The 21,408-nt window shown below is 44.7% G+C and overlaps 1 protein-coding gene and 1 non-coding gene across 6 annotated transcripts in view; one reads left to right on the top strand and one right to left on the bottom strand.

Annotated features, from left to right (window-relative positions):
- MYO5B (myosin VB) overlaps window positions 1-21,408 on the top strand; it is a 386,641-nt gene that overhangs the window by 225,134 nt on the left and 140,099 nt on the right. For all 5 annotated transcript variants that reach the window (XM_021093027.2, XM_021093023.2, XM_021093028.2 and 2 more), the window contains 3 exons: window positions 8,538-8,694; window positions 18,629-18,772; window positions 20,091-20,172. In XM_021093027.2, the coding sequence (XP_020948686.2) occupies window positions 8,538-8,694; window positions 18,629-18,772; window positions 20,091-20,172 (383 nt within the window). The remainder of the gene's footprint in view (window positions 1-8,537; window positions 8,695-18,628; window positions 18,773-20,090; window positions 20,173-21,408) is intronic.
- Window positions 4,811-4,913, bottom strand: LOC146406286 (U6 spliceosomal RNA). Its single transcript, XR_014832692.1, has one exon. It is a non-coding gene; the product is annotated as a U6 spliceosomal RNA (small nuclear RNA).

The following is a 21,408-nucleotide window of genomic DNA, read 5'->3' as shown; positions in this document are numbered from 1 at the left end:
TGGCATTGTTTCTAAGATTCATTTTAATTGTTTTTCTAGCCTGTCTCCCACTGATTAACTCTGTCCATGGTACTGACACAAATATCTTTATCGATCAGGAATTCTTAATGAAAAATTCTTTGGATCCCCATTCTCTAGGGAAGTCCTTAAAAAACAAAGCAAAACAGAGTAGATGTTCTATATTGTGATGATGGTGTTGAAAATATAATTAGAGACTAGACGGACATAGACAGGCAAGAAACAGTAGATTGATTATCCCATTAGTGAATAGAATATATTTTACTGACACACCTAAATTTTCAGATGATTTGTTACTGGAGGAAGAAGCGATGGAGGGACTTAATGATGTGTTCAGAGACAGGGTGTCCTGCCTTCTGTGCCTTAGCCAGGCTTTCCCTCCCTTCTGTTTTGTAGCTTCACTGGGTGCTGGCATCTTAAGTGCATGTTGTTCCCACCTTTTCAGCCTTTCTCAGGGGGTACCCACTCCAGAGAAATACAGTTGAACATGTCTGAAACTTAGGGTCCTCCTTGCCCTTGGCAAGCTGGGGAGACTGAACTCAGGGCAGGAACCACCAGGTTTGGTTTGCAGGTAGTAAGTCGCACACCTCTAGGGGGCACCAGACTCTAGGCTCAGAGTATATGGACCACCATAATGAGAGCCCTTGCTGGGCTCTCTTCTTGATACAATCCAGATGCTGGCCCTCCCATCCACACCTTGCATCTGTGATTAGCTATCACGTGACTTTCGTTCTTATAGGGAAGACCTGGGTAGAAGGAATACTGAGTAGATGAGTAAAATATAGTAAATTGTAAATTTCCATGAAAGTAAGGTGGTGAAGGAAGAGCTTCTGAAGAAGTAAGTTTTAGCTGAAGAGGTGATGTTAAGCCAGTCAGCACCAAGTTCATGTCTCATGACTTAACACCAGGGCTAGCTGTTAGAGTGATTCATTAGTGGGTGCTTGACTATACATGAAGGGGCTGTAATGGTGATACAGAGATGTTACAGCACAACCCAGTGGAGATTGTGCAGGGCCAGGGAAGCCTGTGTTCAAGTTTGGACTTGGTATCTTATTAGCGGAGAACTCTGCAAATATCACTTGGCCTTTCCAAACTTCAGTTTTATCGCCTCTTTTTTTTTTTCTTGGTATTTTTGGCCACCCCTCTGCATATGGAGCTCCCAGGCCAGGGATCAGACCTGAATTGCAGATGTGACCTAAGCCACAGCTGCAGCAGCACTGGATCCTTAACCCACTGTGCCAGGCAGGGGATTGAACCTATGTCCCAGTGCTCCCAATATGCCACCGATCCTGTTGTGCCACAGCGGGAACTCCCAGTTTTATCCTCTTTAAAAGGAGAAGACTGGCACCCAGGAGTCTTAGGAGTCCTAAGCCAGAGATAACACGGCTACAAGTTTTACACCATTCAAGCATGATGTAAAAAGGTGGTGTTAATTAATTACACTGAAAAGCAGATATGCATGGGCTGTCATCAGGCAAAGTGTGATTGAGTACCAGGCATTAAGAGTTGTGAGATCAAAGAAGGGAAAAGCAGTTTGAACTGGAATCGCTTCAGGCAGCTGTACAGTAGGAAGGAATAAAGAAACAAGCCCCATGTGGCTTGAACATAGTGAACAAAGGGAAACGTGGCACATAGTAAAGCTAGAATGAGAGGTACTGGCTCACAGAGGGTATTGAACACCCTAGGATCTTAGAGGGCAGAGCAGTGGACAGGGGGTTGGGGGGAGAGGTATGATCCAGCATTCACTAGAGAAGTCCACATAAGAAGGATGCATTACAGGAAGGTGACACTAAGGGTTAGAAAGCTGCTGTTGCAACATAGAGAATAGACTTGTGGTTGCCAAAGGTGGGGGGAGGGAATGGAATGGACTGGGAGTTTGCAGTTAGTAGATGCAAGCTCTTACGTTTAGAATGAATAAGCAATGAGATCCTACTGTACAGCACAGGGAACTATATCCAGTCTCTTGGAATAGACCATGATGGAAGATAAAAATGGGAACATACATATATGTACGATTGGGTCACTTTGCTGTGCAACATAAATTGGCACAACATTGTAAATCAACTACACTTTAATTTAAAAAAAAAGCTGCTGTTGCAATGCTTGTCAGATCCAGTGATGATCAGGACTAGGGGGTACAGAGAAGAAAGTAGATTATATTGGGGGGGGGCAAATTCAATAGGATGTGCTGGCTTGAGGGAAAGGGGGGAATCAACAGTGACTCCCAGGTTTCTGGCTGAAGTTGGTGGGTGGAGGCTGGGGCTATTTACAAAGATGACATGAGTTGGGGAGATGGGAGGAGAGAGAGAGTCTTTGGTGCCAGGAGCCCTGCAGGTTAAAGCAGGTGCCAGCCCTCCAGGGGCTCTCAGTTCAGTGACCGATGTGTGGATGGACTGTGGTTAGAATAGGGGTTCCAGGTATGAGGATGATGGTGCCACCCACATCCATGTGTGAGGGGCCTGGCCTGTCACTGCCAAGGTGGTGTATCTGGAGCTCTTCTGGGACTTTCTCAGCAGAGATGGCTGGAACACCACTTCCCTGTGCTCTGTGTACGTTTTGCTGATAGGGCGGCTGCAGGAGACAGTTGTTCTCTGCAGGAAACCCAGACAAGACACAACTTAAGCGGGATGTCCTTGAAGTTCCCACGGTGTCTCCCTGGCTCATCAGCAGGGCTCTGCAGTGAGGACCTCAGGTACCTTGACAGCCCCTTTACTACTCACCCCACCCAGGGCTCCCACCCAAAAGTGGGGCAGGGGAGAGTAGTTGGCTTTGCTCAAGGAGCTCAAAGCACTGCAGTGGTTTGCTGGGAAAGTTTTACTGAATGAACAGGTGGTTTGCCAGCGGTTAACTCCCACCTCTCAGGAGTCAAAGATAGGGATCCAGTGGGAACCAGGAGAATCTGTGGTAGGCTTGTTGGTTGTCGGTGTTTTGCCCGGAAGCTGGAGAGTGGCTGGGTTCCTTCTCTGGGAATCCCATGTTCTTCCTGAGACACAGGCAGGCCTTCAAGGGCCATTCCTGTTTAGGGTAGTTCTGCCTTCCTGAAGACAGCCTGGACCTGAGAAACCGCTGGGTACGAAATGCCACGGCTGTGGGTTACGTTTTCTAAATACAGGCAGACCTTGTTTTATTGCCCTTCACTTTATTGTGCTTCACAGGTAATGCCTTTTTTTGAAAAAAAAAAAAATAAATAAACCGAAGGTTTGTGGCAACCCTGTGTTGAGCAGGTCTATCAGCACCACTTTTCAACCACATTTACTCATTTCATGTCTCTGTGTCACGTTTTGCTAATTCTCATGATATCTGAAATGTTGCATCATTATTCTGTTCGTTATGGCGACCTCTGATCAGTGGTCTTTGATGTTACCATTATAACTGTTGTGTCATGCTACGAACTGTGCCCATGTAAAGGTGAACTTAACTGATAAATGTTGTGTGTGTTCTCATTCCTCCATGGATCAGCCGTTCCTCCATCTCTCTTCCTCTCCTTGGGCCTCCTTGTTTCCTAAGACATAATAATGAAATTAGGCCAATTAATAACCCTACAGTGGGCTCTAAAAGTGTTCAAGTGAAAGGAAGAGTCGATGGAGGCAGCAAACATCATTGTTGTCTTATTTTAAGAAATGACCACCCCCAGCCTCAGTAACCACCAACCTGATCAGTCAGCAGAAAGACCTCCCTCAAAAGCAAAAAGATTACAACTTGCTGAAGGCTCAGAAGGTGGTTAGCATTTTTTTGCAATGAAATATTTTAAAATTTAGGTATGTACATTTTCTTAAGACATAATGCTGTTGTATTGTTAATAGATTATGGTATAGTGTAAACATAACATATGCACTAGGAAACAAAACATTATACAACCTGCTTTATTGCATATTTCTTTATTGGGACATTGGCTTTATTGTGGTGGTCTGGAAAAGAACCCAAGGTCAAGGGAATTTCCCTGAGCTCAGGAGAAAAGGATTTATTGAAAAGGAAGTGGGACTCAAGTTGTCGACTAAGTCAGGTATATAATCGGGCTGAATGGATGGAGCCATACATTGGTTTTCTTTCTGAAGGACACTGGGTAGAATTCCGTACTTATAAATCTCTCTCCCCCCACCAACCAGGCTTAAGTAACTGAAATTTGAAACTAAGTGCCTTTCCCAACCCATACTTCTTGTTACAACTTTGGTCACAAAATCATCGAATGTCAGAGAGAGATTAGATCACTGGAGGGGTCCAAGTCACAACCCTTGTACTTGACAAGATGAAAAGACAGAGGCCCAGAGAAAAGAAGTGACCCAAAGTCACACAGCAAGTAAAATGACCACGCAGGGCCTGACATCGAATGAGGTGAAAGGTGGCAGTGCCTTCCAAGCGCTTCAAAGCAAATGATGTGAGACTTGAGAAGTAGAGAAGTAATTGCCTGCTGGGAAGCCCGAGTCAGGTCAGAGAGGGCTTTGGGTATGGGTAGGGCTTCAGGAGAAGAGTGTCTGTTGAAGGTGATTTCAGGTAGAGGGAAACCATAAATGGCAGTGGTGGAAAAGTACATAGTTTCAGAGACTGACAGGTAGCCCATCCAGGCTGGACTGCAATACCATCATCTTATAGGAAGTGTAGAGATCATTTCATATACTCTTGCAGCAAATCTGTAAGGTGGGGGTAAGGCTCCCCAAGATCCTGCCCATGGCAGAACCAGGACTCGGAGAAGATCCTTAGACCAAAATCCTAGTGTTCTGTTCTTAGCACTATAGTTTGCCCATGCTTGTCAAGGGCTTTGGGATTATTTTTTTGGGGGGGGGTTAATTTTTTTTTAAATATAGAACACTTCACAAATTTGCATGCCATTCTTGCTCAAGGGCCATACTAATCTCTGCCTCATTTTAATGTTTCTTTTTATTTTTTTCATTTATAATTTTTATTTTTTCCATTATAGCTGGTTTACAGTGTTCTGTTAATTTTCTACTGTATAGCAAGATGACCTAGTTACACATACATGTATACATTCTTTTTTCTTACATTATCATGCTCCATCATAATGCATCATTTCAATTTTAGCATATGTGCTGCTGAAGTGAACACTGTCAAGGGTTTTAGTATTGGAGGGTGTGCATTGAGGGAGGGGTCCGACTGTTCAACAAAGGAGTTAGGGCTTGATTAGAGAGAGTATCTAACTTTTTTTGAGTGGGGAAAGCAGGATTAGAGCTGTGCTTTAGACATTTAATCTGGCAAGAGTGTTAGGATGAATTAGACCTGGGTCCCTAAGTCAAGGTGACCACTTAAGAGCTTGGGCATAGTTGGGGATCTGAGTCATAAGAGACTGGACAGAGTTTATCTGAGGGTTGGAGAAGTTAACCGCCTTGTCCAAAGTCAGATAGCTCATCAGTGCATTTGAGGTTCAAAATCAAGTTGGTTTTCACTGACCATATTCTGGATTTATGTTCTCTAATTAGGTTGGAAGCAAAGCTAATATGTACAGAACAAAGCGAGGGTGCTGTTATACATCATCCTTAAGGCCAGCTTATGGGCTGTTACAAATAGTCTACAGATGTGGAATGTGTGCCCCGCCCAGAGAAGACTAGGAATGGGAATGCATACTATGTACAGAGGTGCGGTGGAGCTAAATAAAAGTCATCAATTGGGAGTTCCCATCGTGGCTCAGGGAAAACGAATCTGACTAACATTCATGAGGATGCAAGTTAGATCCCTGGCCTCAAAATCAGTGGGTTAATGATCCAGCATTGCCGTAAGCTATGGTGTAGGTCGGCAGCTGCAGCTCTGATTTGACCCTTAGCCTGGGAACTTCCATATGCCGCAGGTGCAGTGCTAAAAAAAAAAAAAAAAAAAAAAAAAAAAAAAAAAAAAAAAAAAAATCATCAATTTTTTTCAAATATTCTAAATTGGTTTAAGTTAGGTAAGTTGTTAAAAGGACCTTGATAGTCTAAGAAGAGTTGAATTTCCCCAACTTTAGCCTTCTTATTGGCATCAAGTCAAACATCCACCAAATTAGGCAAGAATTAGCACTAATGGTCACTGCCCATACCTCCTCATGTCCAAGAGCTTGAAGGAAAGATTTATAACACTTGGAGATATTTATAACTCTGAATAATAACTTGGCCCTGTATATGCATTTTCATCAGAACACCAAAATTTGCCTCCATGTCCTGGCAGGTTTTTTTCTGTTTCCCTGCCTTGATCCCCTCTTTTTATGAGGTCCTGACACTTAAACTAGCCCTGCCTTTTTGACTTTCTGACCACTGACACTTGGAATGTCTGCTTGGTCCTCAAACTTTTCTGCCTCTTGTATAAGTCTTTTCCTGCACAATGTATGGCTCTTCAGTCATTTTCCAGTGATATACAGGGCAGTCCCCATCTTGACATGAAAGGGCAAATTGACAGGTGTTACTGGTCTGTGCTTTCTTTGTTGCACTAGATGTAGTATGTTATCTGGGTCTCCTTGCTGTCCAGTGCCCAGTGTGTGCTGTGTTGCTGCTGGGGGCCTGGTGACACTCACCCCCACACCCCTGTTGATCTGATTAATTCTTTCTTGGCATCCATGCATTGATCCCACAGATCTTTATTAAGTTCATGGGGCAGTATATACTGCCCCATTCAACTTGGTTCTCTGCGAAGGACTAAGTCAGAGACACAACCTGTGCTCAGCCATTTTAGGCTAAACAGACAGACTTGGGGCAAAACTCCAAACTTTGGGTGTGGCTCCTACAATTTAGTTCTCCTTGTTCCATACTGAAGGAGTTTTAAATGTGGCATCGAATTTGGGTCTCTTTTAGAGGTTAAAATCCAGCTTATTTTACTCCTAGTGGGTTGGGATGGTTGTGCTTCTGAGCAGTTCTCTAAGGAATGGATTATGATGGTGTCGAGAAGAGGAGGGGTGACACCTGTTGTGGTCCCCAGAGGCCAGTGGATGTTGTATAAAATTTAAAAGATTAAAGAGAATGAGAAATATAAGCATCCACTGGCTTCATTAGAGACCACCTTGCAATGTAAAGATTTCACAGGAACAGGGGAGGGGACACAGACACTGGTGACAGTGGTATCCCAGAACTATACGGGCTCTCAGAAAGCCACTTCCTGTTCCACCCTCCAAATACAAAGTAGTTTTCCAAGTAATTGGTTGTAGAGCCAATTTGAAAGATCTGTTTTGGGTTTTTTGTTTGTTTGTTTTCCAGCTTCATCTTCGCAGTAGTGTGTACCAGCCACTTATATTACGTATATTCACTCAGGTCCCTCCCTGTTTAATGACAATGCATGTGAGCTGAGACCACATAGCTCTTTGCTGACCTTGAAAAGCAGCTGAAGGTTAAGGTGTCTTCAGCCCAGCTACCACACCCAGCCCTCTCCCTGGTGCCCCCTTTTTGGGCTGGATCTTATCTGTCTTTCTAGTCCTTCTCTAGTTGACATCAGTATCATCACACCACTTTTTCAGCTTCTCGGCTGTAAGGCCAGATCAGAAGCAGGGTCAACATGCATTCTCCTGTGCTGATGATTAGCCAGGTGGGGCTGGCAGCCTGTGGAGGCTTCCTGTTCCTTCTTCTACAGCCGGCTCTGCCCAGGAAGCCACAGGAGCTGGTGTTAAGAGCATTGGCTGGTGCTGGGACACCTATGTTCTAAACTTACCTTCAGGCTTCTCAGCTTCTTCACTTGGAAAGGAAGAGGATGGTCAATCCCTAAGTTGCTTCTTCTCCAAGACTGTTAGAGGCACCAGAAATTGAAAGCAATCCTGGTGGTGGATGGGTGAACTTAGAAGAGATTCATTTCCAAAACTTGTGGCCCAAATCTTTATTCTTACCTTCACTTGAACATCGACGTTCCTTGGAGACCAAGTAGGCTGTTCTTTCCATTCCTTGTCTGTCTTCACATTATCTGTTTTAAAGGGATACACGGAGATGCATTTGATCGGATATAGAGTTTCTTCTTTCTGCCTTCCGTTTGATCTGACTGAACTCCCTGTTATTGCAATTGATAGCTGTTGTATCTAATCTGTGGGAAACTTGAGGCAGGATCAGTTTGGCGGTTAGTAGCATGGCTTCTGTGATACATCTGCATGAACAGAAATGTTCACAAGTAGGTCTACTGGCAGGCTAGGCTCAAATGCAAGAGAAGAATATATCCTTGTTCTTGAAGAAAGTGTAACTTACACAGCAGCATATGATGGGCATGTAACAGAAAGGTGAGACTATATACCTGGAAGTGTATCTATGTGAGTTCTCAGGCGGTGTATGTATAAGGAGGTGATCAAGGGGATATTACACCCAGAGAGAACTTGGGAGAGTGATCCAATGGATGGGTCCCCTTTCCTATGGGTCATAAAATAGGGCATGTACCATTTGTAAACCCCTCTCTGAACTCCTTTCTTTCACCCACTTTCACAGCTTGTGCAAGCGTGCAAAGGAAGGTCGGCTCTTTTATGCCATCCCTCATGTTTATCTCTCAGAAAGGAAGGGATGCTCGATTGGGCTCACCCTTTGTCAGTAGAGCTTTTCAATGCCAGTGACTAACCAGGGCTTTTTTCTTTCCAGGGACGAGAAGAACCAGTCCATCATAGTCAGTGGGGAGTCTGGAGCTGGCAAGACCGTGTCAGCCAAGTATGCCATGCGCTATTTTGCCACCGTGAGTGGCTCCGCCAGTGACACCAACATCGAAGAGAAGGTGCTGGCATCCAGTCCCATCATGGAGGTAAAGCCATCCAAATCCCTTGGCCTTCTTGGCTGGCATTCTCCTGTGGGCAGGAAGGCGGCTGAGTGTCCAGCCTTGCATGGCTCTTCAGAGGTCTTGGAAGAAGCCCACGTGGTCAGTGTTCATGCCTTTCCCTGAGAACCCGTTGTCTATGCTCGGGAAAAAATTATAAAGGTGCCCCTGAAACCACAGATTTGGGAATATTCTGACCTGGTAGCCCAGGACCCCAGTATTGGATAGAGTGTCCTCTTCCTGGTTTCCGTGTCCCTTGACACTCTTGAAAAGAGTGACATGACATTCTTTCCCTGTCTACTGCCATCTCTGCTGTCCGCCCCTGCCTTGAAGCCATCCTGCATCAGCAAATCAGTTTCCCACCAAACCACTTGAAGCCATGAGGCCCCTGAATCAGAACAACAATTTCCAGGCAGTGGGTTAGCCTAGATAAAACAAATTCCCTTTTTTTTTCCTCCCAAAAAATTATTTGGACATTTTCTCTTTGGAGGGGCAAGAGAGTCAAAAGAAGCTATGTGATGACATAGAATATGTTGAAGAGTCTCAGAAAATGGTACCCATGCTGGCACGAACCATCCAGAGCAGGTGTTGTCTACATCTCCCCTACCCCCATCTCAGAGTAGCCGAGCAAGGGTAGGGCCAGAGATGTTTCCAAAAACTCAGATCTTGCTCTAAAGAATCATGTTACAGGGTCAGAATTCCATTTCTCTTTTCCTCCTCTTCCTATAAAAGCTCCATTCTGATGAAGTTGAGCTAAATAGCTGCACAGTCCCTGGCCCGGCTTTGATTTCCTGCCTTTGAAGCTAAGGCTCTTCATTGTTGTCTGGGTTACAGTCTGGTAGGTGTGGGCCCTTCTGCCAGCCCTGAACAACCTTTGTGTTTTAGTAAGAATAAATTCACTTGAGGACAAAAGCTGCCAAAATAGCATCAGATTTCTTTTTTCTTTTTGTGTATGTGTGGGTGTTTTTAGGGCCGAACCTGTGGCATATTGAAAGTTCCCAGGCTAGGGATCAAATCAGAGCTGCAGGTGCCAGCCTACACCACAGCCACAGCAATGCCAGATCCAAGCTGCCTCTGCAACCTACATTACAGCTCACAGCAACACTGGATCCTTAACCAACTGAGCGAGGCCAGGGATCGAACCTGCATCCTCATGGATACTAGTCAGGTTTGCTACTGCTGAGCCATGACAGGAACTCTTGCATCAAATTTTTCTGGCCAGCCTTGAGCCCTGTAGATTAAAACACCAGGCACCAATGTAGTTGTTCCTTCTGGTTATTTTGGAGCAGGGGGAACAAAAACCTGCCTGGACCTTCCCAGGCCCCCTTTTTCTCCCTTTTCCTTTACCAAGTGCAAGAGTAAATTCTGAGTTTCAATTCATTGTTTATCCAGGCAAAATCTCCTGCCTACAGCGTTGCATTATCCAGGGGACTTTCATTCTCTGCTGAGTAATAGAACACAATGTATTGACTAAAAATTAGACAAAGGCACATTTTGGTATCTGTTCTGACATGAATTGGGTCAATACAGTTGAAGGCATTTTAACTGAGCAGATAAAAACCAAAAGAAAACCTTTTATTTGATTATAGTTGTTCTTAAACTTGACTGTGCCTCAGAATTGCCTGGAGGCCTTGTTAAGGCAGATTGCTGGGCCACACCCCCAGAGTTTGAGTCTGAAAGGTCTGAGCCTCTGCATTTCTCACAAGTTCCTAGGTGATCCTGATGCTGCTGATCAGGGTCCCACACTTTGAGAACAATTGACCAAAAGGCAGGAAGAACTCAGGGGAAAACATGGCAGAATAAAAGGAAATAACCCACCATGTTCCTGCGGCTTGCTGATTATTGTTCAATGTTTTATATATTTCCTTCCAGCTTTTCCACTGAATATATAAAGAATATATAAAGTATATATATAACATATGTAAAGTATAAGCTTTGTCCCGTATCATCAAGCATTTTATAAACATATTGGCTACAAACATACGTTAATAGATGGTCTTGGGAGTTGCTGTTGTGGCTCAGTAGTTAACGAATCCAACCAGGAACCATGAGGATGCAGGTTCGATCCCTGGCCTCGCTCAGTGGGTTAAGGATCCCGTGTTGCCGTGAGCTGTGGTGTAGGTCGCAGACACAGCTCAGATCCCCCATTGCTGTGTCTGTGGTTTAGGCCAGTGGCTACTGCTCTGATTAGACTCCTAGACCAGGAATCTCCATATGCGAGGGTGCAGCCCTAGAAAAAGACCCCCCCCCCAAAAAAAAAGATGGTCTTAGCATAATTTGTTTACCTCCCTATTGTCAGACATTTAGTTGGTAGCCTCTTTGCTCACAGCATTTATTCTAAGCCCTGAGTGGGGTCCCTGGCCATGGCCTGGATTTGGCAGGTGATCATGGACTTGGATCCATGCCTCCTTTGGGCAACCTCCAGCACTTAAGTGGAGGCAGCTAAGACAGAACTCTGGTGAGCATCAGTTTCATCTCAAATGAGAGTGAAACCAGGATTTCAGCTTCTCCTTTGCCCCTGAGTTTCAAAATTTGGTTTCTTTTTAGGTAGTAAGGTTGCAAAGACATGGCATGCTTCTTCTTTTGGAGGTAAAGTAGTTACTCTGGGCAAAACAGAGAAGGGGAGAAACCTGTTTACTCTCTGGTGACTGAATGTAGTCAGCCAAGAGAGGAATTCAGTCAAGACAGATGACTATGTTACTAGATAAGTACAGGACCTGAGAGGAATTATTTTTTAAATTTTCTTGTTTTGTTCTGGTAAAACATAAACTTTACCATCTTAACCATTTTAAGTGTACAGTTGAGTAGCATTAAGTACATTCACAATGTTGTGCAACCATTACAATCATCCATTTCCAGAATTTTTTCGTCATCCAAACAGAAACTCTGTACCCATTGAACCCTATTTTTCCCTCCATTCAGTCTCTGGTAACACTCTCTTCTAACTGCCGTCCCTGTGAATTTGCCTCTTCTGTGCCCCTCATATAAGTGGAATCATACAACATTAGTCCTTTTGTGTTAGGCTGATTTCACTTAGCATAATGTTTTCAAGGTTCCTCCACCTTGCAACATGCACCAATTCTTTGTTTCTTTCTGTGGCTGCATAATATTTTGTTGCATGTATATACCACATTTTGTTTATCTGTTCCTCTGTTGATGGAAAGTTGGGTTGTTTCCACCTTTGGGCTAATGCGAATAATGCTGCCCTAACCATTGGTGTGAACCTGTCTGTTTGGGTCCCTGCTTTGGGACTGTATTTTAAATGACAGTGGTCAAAAATGATTTAATGTTTTGGCATTATGGCCTGAGTAGGCTGGTGAACTGCTGGGGAGGTGTGGAAGAAATGTGAGAGCAACACGCACACACCTAGAGGTGGAGGGGTGTATGCATGAACCAGCCTAATCTTGCATGATGTTATGTAAACAAATTCGACAGTGGTTTGGGCTCAAAACATTAAATTTCTACAATTGTGTAAATTGGTACTTTGGAAACTATGTGGGTAAGTCCAGAGGGCTCATTCTGTCAAATACGGAATTTTTTCTCATAGAGACTGTCCCTGGAGCTGTTATTAAGTGTTACATTTGAGAGAAATGTTGGGTATGAACATGAAAAGGAGGAATTGTTTCCAGGAAGAACTCTGGGTGGAATTAGAGTGTTGCCAAGCAGAGAAAGAGCAGCTTCTGCACTGCCAAAACGCACCATTTCACAAGTTTAGAGTCTAACTTAGGCCCTGTGACAGGAAGCCCAGTCAACTTTGCTGCTGCTCAGAGGATTGCCACTAATACAAGGGCACTGCTGATTCCTGATTACTCTGCCCTGTCCCAGGAAAGGATAGCACCTCCTAGCAAAGCAATCAGTTTTGGTCATCACTTCCTTATTTCTGCACCCAAGCAACTGCAGATGCCTCCTGAGGATAGTTGAGGGCTGTCTGAGAAGGCATCATTTCCAGTGGGCTGCACTAAGTGGCGGTAGTTGGAATTAAAGGCAACTTGGGGGTGGGCTGGCATTGGCTGGGATGGATTGGGGTGACTGACTGTCAGCACCAGAGCTCTCTGACTCCATTCTGTGTAAGAGCTTGTCAGCATCCAGGAGTCCTTGATTCACACGTCTGCACTGATTAAAAGGACATTGCTAATCAAGAGACTTAGAGCAGGGACAGAACCCAAATCCAGCCCAGAGGGTTGGAGCATGCAACTTCAAGAGCCCCAGAGATTCCCTTCATCTTGGGAGAAAGAACGAGGACTAGGGGGTACAGTGAACAAAATCAACAGAAACTAAGTCTGGTTACTATGTAATTTTCAGGGTTTGACTTTATTTTATTTTATTTTTAACTAAAGAAACAAGAAGGCCTACAACTGTGAACATATTCATACAAGAATCCACCCCCAACATATGTTACTTATTCTCTCTCTTGTTTTCTCTCATGTTTCAACATTGTAGCCGTTCCTTACTTTCTGGGTCTCTTACATAGCCCCTGTCCCTTTGACCACACTATTTTTATAAATAAAATCCCTTTTTCTCCCTCCCCCCGAAAAATTTTATTCACCTATTTTATCCACTTCATTTTCTACTTATTAAAGCCTTTTTCATTCTACTGGCATTGACTAATTACCCCCTTCTCTGTTATCACACTAGTTGATATGTATCTTATTATTGTATAATCCAGATCACATTGAAATGATTTGTTCTAGTCCATTTTTGTTTTACTACATATTTGTGTATGCATAAGCCAGAAAGAAGGTAGTTCTGTAATATCACATATAAATATCATATTTTAGCAACCAATTTGCAGGTTGCTTTTCACTCAGTATTTTTTTAGTTATCTATGCATCATGCTCTAGTTTACTTAACCAGCTTTATAGCATCCCATTGTATAAATATATCACAGTTTATTTATCTATTCCCCCATTGGTAGACATTTAGATTGTGTTTTTTATTGTTGAATACAGTCTCCATTAAACATTCTTTTGTACACCTACGTGTGCATTGTGTGAGTTTCTCAAGGTAATAGAAGTACAGTTGCTGAGTTGTTAGGTACATGTATGTTCAATTTTACTAGCTATGCCCAATTGTTCCTAAGAATGGCTGTAGCAATTTTCATTTGGACCAGCAGTTCTTTTTTTCTCACATCTTCATTGTTATTTCATAGTATCAAAATTCTTAGTTATTTCCACTCTGGTCTGTCAGTTTAGTCTATATTTCTCTGATTTCTGCTGAGGATGTTTACTGGTCATGTGAGTTTCTTCTGTGAATTTCCCACATTTGTCATTTGTTCGTTTTTGCACATATCTGTCTATTGTTGGACTGTGGAATCAGAGGGTCAAAGCCTGGGTTTTTATCAATTATAACAAATGGGCTTGCTTCCTTCATGCATCAAAATATGTTCTAAGTCAACAAACAAACAAAAGATGTAGCAAGGGTTGAAAAGTTAAAGAACAACATGCAAGTTCTTCACATACACACAGAAGTTGGAATTTCTTCATGCCTTGAGTAGAGTTTATGGGTTTGGTAGTAATAACAGAAGCAAACTCTTCCCTTAGTGGGTACCTGAATATACTTTCGAAGTGTTTGTAGATCCATTATATCACTTCTCAAAGCAGGCTAGTGAGGTAAGGAGGGTAGGATCTTTTGGCAGAGATGTTCAGACAATGGGCATGCTTTCCCTAAGCATGGAAAAGGTTCCTGTTGCTATTTTACAAATTACAAAATTGAAATTTTTTGAAATTTTGGAATTGAGGGGTTTTTTTGGTTTATTTTTTGGTTGAAACTAGATACTCCTTTAGAATTATTCAGAAACTGACTTTGCTGATTGCATCTTCCTGATGTTAATGTGTTGCTTTGTCCTCTGCATTTCCTGTAAAAGGGTAGTTAAATTTAGAAGGTTGATTAGATTTAGTTTTAATTTTTTTTTCCTTTTTATGGCCACACCTGCAGCATATAGAAGTTTCTGGGCTAGAGGTCAGATTGGAGCTGCAGCTCCTGGCCTACATCACAGCCATAGCAATGCCAGGTTCGAGCTGCATCTGTGAGCTACACTGCAGCTTGTGGCAACACCAGATCCTTAACCTGCTGAGCCACAACATGAACTCTCTGATTTTTTTTTTTTTTTTTTTTAACGAAGAATTCTTTCTTGGTGGTGGTGTATGTTCTCATCAAGACACACAGAAATAGGGAGTTCCTGTTGAGGCTCAGCAGAAACAAATCTGACTAATACCCATGAGGACGCAGGTTCAATCCCTGGCCTTGTGCAGTGGGTTTAGGATCTGGCGTTGCCATGAGCTGCAATGTAGGTTGCAGATGCAGCTTGGGTTCCGAGTTGTTGTGGTTCTGGTGTAGGCCAGCAGCTACAGCTCTGATTCAACCCCTAGCCTGGGACCCTCCATGTGCCATGGGTACAGCCCTAAAAAGACCAAAAAAAAAAAAAAAAAAAAAAAGACACAGAGAATATCTAGCTGTCTTTTTGTGACGTCAGCCACCATTGCTTATGCCTAGATCTATTAATTAATTCATCAGGAGTTATAAAATGGTGAAGTTCTGATTCTATTTTTCCTTCTGCACTTATCAGCTGGAATAAGTCTAGGAAGAGAAACTTCTTACCAACTTGTTAGCCTGATAGACATTGCACAGGAAAGTTAGGGTGGTGGTTTGAATCCTTATTTACTGGTTGTCAGAGTAATGAGTTGGTTCCTGCCATCCTCTGAGAGGCTCTCCCCTATTTCTTTCTTTTTTTTTTTTTTTGTCTTTTGTCTTTTTGTCTTTTGTTGTTGTTGCTATTTCTTGGGCCACTCCCGCGGCATATGGAGGTTCCCAGGCTAGGGGTCGAATCGGAGCTGTAGCCACTGGCCTACGCCAGAGCCACAGCAACTCGGGATCTGAGCAGCGTCTGCAACCTACACCACAGCTCACGGCAACGCCAGATCGTTGACCCACTGAGCAAGGGCAGGGACTGAACCCGCAACCTCATGGTTCCTAGTCAGATTCGTTAACCACTGCGCCACGACGGGAACTCCTCTCCCCTATTTCTTATGAAAAAATAAAGGTGAAGATTAATGGTCTTTGTCTTCATCCCTTGATTTGACCAGGCTGTTTGAGATGGGAGACGTTACCTGCGTTGGGTGGCAGCTCCTGTCTCGTGGTGAGTGGTTTGGAGAGATGGAAAAGGAGATGGAACCAAGTGGAATGAGCACAGACTGTGGACTCAGATGTACCTGAATTTCTGCATTACTGTTGGCACTTCCCAGCCATGTGACCCTAGGCATCCTGCTTACGCTTTCTGAGCCTAAGTTTTCCCATAAGTATGAGGAAAGTTAAGAATGCTTATCTTCTGGGGTTCTTGTCTAGATTCAGAGAAACTAAAGGGAGCCCAGCCTAGGCCTTGGCTCATGATGGAGGCCTGGGAAATGGTCACTTTTTCTGCATTTTAGGGAATACAACCATCCATGCCACTCTTCAAACAGAATTGGCTTCCTGAAGTCTGATGATGGCTTGTCACATGGTGCCTTAAAGAATCAGGGGTCTCTCTTGGGAAGTAGGGAGAATGGGTGCACTGAAGAGGATAAGGTCAGTGGATGTTAGAGAGCATTCGTGATGACATACACTCCTCAGATTAGCACCTCTTTGAGGGTCATTTCAGTTTGGCCAGACTCCAACCTTGCCCTGACCTTAGAGGTGTGTTGCATGATCTGAGATGCCCTTCAGAGCAACCCCAGTGTACCAGGGTTGCCCTTTCCCCACCTCCCTGTGGAGGTGACCACTGTGTATGGGATGTGTAGGTTGCTTTATACACTTTAAACTCTAGAAGAAAAAAATATATATTTGTGACCCCAACAGGAGATTTTATGGCCCTAAAGAGGCAGGTGACCTTTGAGGACAAGGACTTCAAAACTCTCATTTCACAGGAAAGAAAACTGAAACCCGAGTTTCTCTATGCTTCTTTTCACTTGATGTTTTTGATTGCCTGCTGTATGCTGGGCATCGGACTTGGTGCAGGAGGTCCCCTGCGGAAGCAGTCATGCACACCCTGCTCTCAATAAGACAGGTTGAGGTGTTATGGCAGTCGAGGGTATGGGAGACACAAGGGTGTACAGAGTGAGGCCTCGGGGAGCATGTGGTAGGGTGCTCCCCTCACCTGGAGGTCAGGGAAAGCCTTCCTGAAGAAGCCACTTTTAAGCTGAGGCTAAAGAAGGTGGTGAGGAGTTCCTGTTGTGGCTCAGTGGTAATGAACTGGTAATGAGGATGTGGGTTCCATCCCTGGCCTCGCTCAGTAGGTTAAGGATCCAGCATTGCCGCGAGCTGTGGTGTAGATCGCAGATGCAGCTCAGATCTGGCTGTGTAGCTCTGATTCAACCCCCAGCCTGGGAACTTCCATATGCTACAGGTGTGACCCGAAAAAAAAAAAAAAAAAAAAAAAAAGAGGATGAGTTAGTCCAGTGGAGGGAGCCATGGGAAGAGCTTTCCCAGCAGAGGGAATGATGTTTGTGAAACTGGAGTGGGGCAGAGAGAATGCAGGACTTTTGAGGAAAAAAAAAAATGAGGTCAGGATTGCAAGAGGCTGGAGACAAGGGCAGGAATGACGAGAGACAAGGCTGGGCTGGATCCTGCAGGGCTTCCCAAGCTCTGAATTTTCTTTCAGTCTCTTTGTACCTCAAGTTTCCTAGAAAACTGAAAAGTTGCAGTGGCTGTTTTCTAAGTGTTGTAACCACCTCAAAGATAAACAAGTGCAAGGGATTTCGATGTATGTTCATTACCAACTCAACAGCAATGCAATGTTTTATAGAAAGTGAATAATCACACATGAAGCCAGTCCTTTAGCCACTTGTTTTTTTTTTTTTTTTTAATTGTCATCTAGTGTTTTGAACTGTTCCCTGCTGCTGTATGAGAAGTAGTCCCAGGAAGTGATGGCTTCCTGATACATCCTAGTGATGACAAGCAGAAGGGTGGGTGTTGACATTTGGTCTCTCTCTAGGAAGTACCACTTATCAGTTGGGAATTGGGGTATTTGGCATTTGATTAATGGAGACCTGTGTTTAATACCAGTGTTTAATCAACATTGTTGATCAAACAATGGAGGATTTATTTCCCTCACAGAAATTCAGAGCTCTTGGGTGCTAGCATTGATATAGTGGCTCAAGGGTGTCAGAGTGATGGTTTCTGTGACTTTTTCCCTCGTGGTTCCAAGGTGACTGCTACAGCTATAGCCATCACATGCACATTCCAGGTAGGAACAAGGAAGAAGAAAGGAAGGTCAGTGGGGTGCACCTTCCAGCTGTTAGTTCCCTTTGAAGAGGCCATCAATTAACTTTCACTGGCTATCCTTAGGAATAGAGGAAGCAAGAAAATGAAGTTCCATTTCATTGTCTTTTATGTTGGCCCATTGTCATCCCACTAGTAGAGAAGTTCTGGGAGAAAGGAAGAGGAAGGGAATAGAGGTGCTGCCACAAGCCTACAATCCTGAAATTTAAGAAAACCTGCCCTGGGAGTTCCCTCTATGGTGCAGTTGGTTAAGAATCCAACTGCAGGAGTTCCCATCGTGGTGCAGTGGTTAACGAATCCAACTAAGAACCATGAGGTTGCGGGTTCGATCCCTGGCCTTGCTCAGTGGGTTAAGGATCTGGCGTTGCCATGAGCTGTGGTGTAGGTTGCAGACGCTGCTCAGATCCCGAGTTGCTGTGGCTCTGGTGTAGGCTGGTGGCTACAGCTCCGATTCGACCCCTAGCCTGGGAACCTCCATATGCTGCAGGAATGGCCCAAGAAATAGCAAAAAGACAAAAAAAAAAAAAAAATCCAACTGCAGCAGCTCAGGTCACTGCAGAGGCATGGTTGGATCCTTGCCTGGGAACTTCCATATGCTGCAGGTGTGGCCATTAAAAAAAAAGAAAACCCACCCTGTTTTGCATACCTTTTGTTTGTCTGTTCTGCACAGGCCATTGGAAATGCTAAAACCACACGCAATGACAACAGCAGCCGTTTTGGAAAGTACATTCAGATTGGCTTTGACAAGAGGTACCACATCATTGGGGCCAACATGAGGACGTACCTGTTGGAGAAGTCCAGAGTGGTCTTTCAGGTGAGCTGTGTGACTGGGCCGCCTCGTATTTTGTCCGATGGGTGATGCTTGCTTGCTCCCTGTTCTGTGCCCTGTGCCCAAAGTGCATCTCACCTTTTGAACCTTGACTTGGATAGACTTGATCTTTTGATTTTCTCTCTGTTTTTCATTGATAAGTATTCATTTATAGGCATCAGATCTGAAAAACCTTTTACCTAGTGTTGGCATTTTTCAGAGGGTATTGTTTTTAGATTCAGTCAACAAACATGTATTGTCTATCATGTACTAGCCCTGTGCTCTACACCAAAGATAAAATGATGGATGGACAGTAGTGTTCATTGTAGACTTTTGAGTCTTATGATCAGGGGAATGTCATAGAGGGTCTGATGGTTTTGGCTTTCACCAGGAATCTTATTTGGTAGTTACATGTAAAAAAACAAACAAACAAAAACCAAACATACTCTGCCACTTAGTTTCCTTTTCAAATACCTAGAGTTTACTTCTCATGTGACTCAGTTCTTTGCTCTGTGCTCACCTTTCATTCCCTCCTCCCCAACTACTCCTTAGCCTGTGGGTGACCTTCTTTCTCCTTCACCCTGGCCTGTGATGGTGGTCCCTGTGCAACCCCAAGAGTGGCTCTCTCTGCCTCCCAGGTTGGTTGGACTGCCCACATCCTTCCTTTTACTGCAGCAAAGCAAACAGCCTGCTCTGCTGAATGCAAGGCAGATGCATTGGCTGTGGCTCTGGCCAGACTCCCTGGGTACCTCGTGGGCCTTTCTCCTCCTTGCTGGCTTTTCTCAGCCCTCCTGAACCCCCACCTCCAACTCTCCCACTGTCACCACCACCACTTTGCTAGTTTAAGGCAGGTCTGGCCCCATTGTCCGCTGTATGTCCTGTCTCAGTCACGGACCTTTTGTAACTGCCCCAGCCTGATGTGATGGGCAGGGGCACAGCTTTTACTTAGTTCTGAGTCTCCCAGAGGAGAAAAGGAGCCTGAAGCAGGAAATTAGAGTCCGCCCAAAACGAGCCAGATAGCATGGTTATCTGAATAAGTGCTGTTCGACCAACCAACATATTTTTGGAATAGCAGTGATGTTCTAGAAAGGAAGAAAAAGAAAACGTCTATTTTTTGTATAAGTCAAGAGGTGAAAGTTCTTTGGTTGGAACAAGGCTCCAGAACAGTGAATGAAAAATCTGGAGGTGGGAATTAAGGGTGACAGAGGTGTGAAGGAAAAGCCTTGACCTCTGTCAGCCAGAGCACCCTTGAATTAGAATGGGTGAGGGGACAGTCTTGGGGGGTCACTGCCCCTAACACTGCTTACCTGTTTTCCTCTTCCAGGCAGATGATGAGAGGAATTACCACATCTTTTACCAGCTCTGTGCTGCTGCCAGTCTCCCAGAATTTAAAGAGCTTGCACTAAGTGAGTAAATGGGTGCGTGCGGGTCCTCTGGCCTGGGCTGCTGCTGCAGCAGGTGGTGCTCCGGGGGCTCTGAGGGAGAAAGGGGGCTCTGCTCCGTGTCCCCGGCCGTGGCTTCTTAGCTCTGTCTCTCCTGTGGTCACATCCCCCAGACCTCTCAGAGTTCCATGTCCTGTTCGTTGCCTGCCACGGACAATGAGAAGATGAGAAGCAGGGGGTGGAGCAGCACTTTGCAGAGCATGAACGAATTAACCTGCATTATTATCATTTTGAAAAATCCATTTTTGCTGCAGATGCCATAAGAAATGTGTCCTACCTTTAAGGATCTAGAGGTTTTACTAATGCCTATCTCTTAACTGTGGCTGACATGTTTTGTCAGGTTTAAAGATTGAGGAAAAAAAAAATAGGAGGCGGGGGTAGGATAAAGCAGGGTTGAGATAAAGATGGCTCAGGAGGCCTCACAGAAGGTGCGAGAGGAGCTTAGAAAAGTTTAACTGGATTGTGGAGCCTTAGCTGGATAGCGTTGCCCTGATTCCCCCAATTAGGGGGGAAGCTTATATACACCTGTCCTGCAATGCTGAGGTCAGACCAGAACAACCCAAGTGGGGCACCAGGGGAATATGTCAGCTTGTTGATGCCATCAGATAGAATGACAGCCTTTCAGTGGGTCCCAGTCACCCTCCAGCTATTGTTGTTCAGTTTAGTTTGCCTTGAAGCTGTTGACTCCAGAGCTAGTGGAGTTGAGAGCCAGGGCCAAGCAAGGAGAGGGAGCAGGCTTGACCCCACACCAATGTAGCACCTCTCCTTGGACCTGGAGCCTTCTCCTTCCTGTGTGCTGGGCCACATCTTGGAAGTGACTGACTTCTGCCTCCGAGTCCTCGAAGCCGGCTCCTTACAGATGTGCATGACGAGGGCAAGCCTCAGAGCCATGCAGCCTGTCCTCTGTATTTTGGGAGGAGTGTGTAGATCCAGTCCTGGCAGGTGGGGTAGAGCTGGGGGTCTAGACAGAGGTTAGACTTGCAGTGCTTGCAGGTCCGATGCTCCCCAGTGAAATTATAAACTCCATGGACAAGGAGTGATGATTACAAGCCTTGTTTGATGAGCACTGCCCTGAGCTGGCACTTTGGGGCTCTGATGTTGGCTTACATGAGGGACCAGGAAGGCAGGCCACATGATGGGCCACTGCCATCCTCCTCTCTCCTTCCCCAGGCCCAGCTGGACTTCTCAGGGCCAGGCTGC

Source organism: Sus scrofa, chromosome 1 (assembly GCF_054392235.1).
Source record: "Sus scrofa isolate SSC_HxYL_T2T_F1_AM1 chromosome 1, Sscrofa_HxYL_maternal_Yorkshire_Landrace_v2.0, whole genome shotgun sequence".
NCBI lineage: Eukaryota > Metazoa > Chordata > Mammalia > Artiodactyla > Suidae > Sus > Sus scrofa.
The sequence above is the reverse complement of the archived record's forward strand: the minus strand, read 5'-3'. Positions and strand labels throughout refer to the sequence as shown.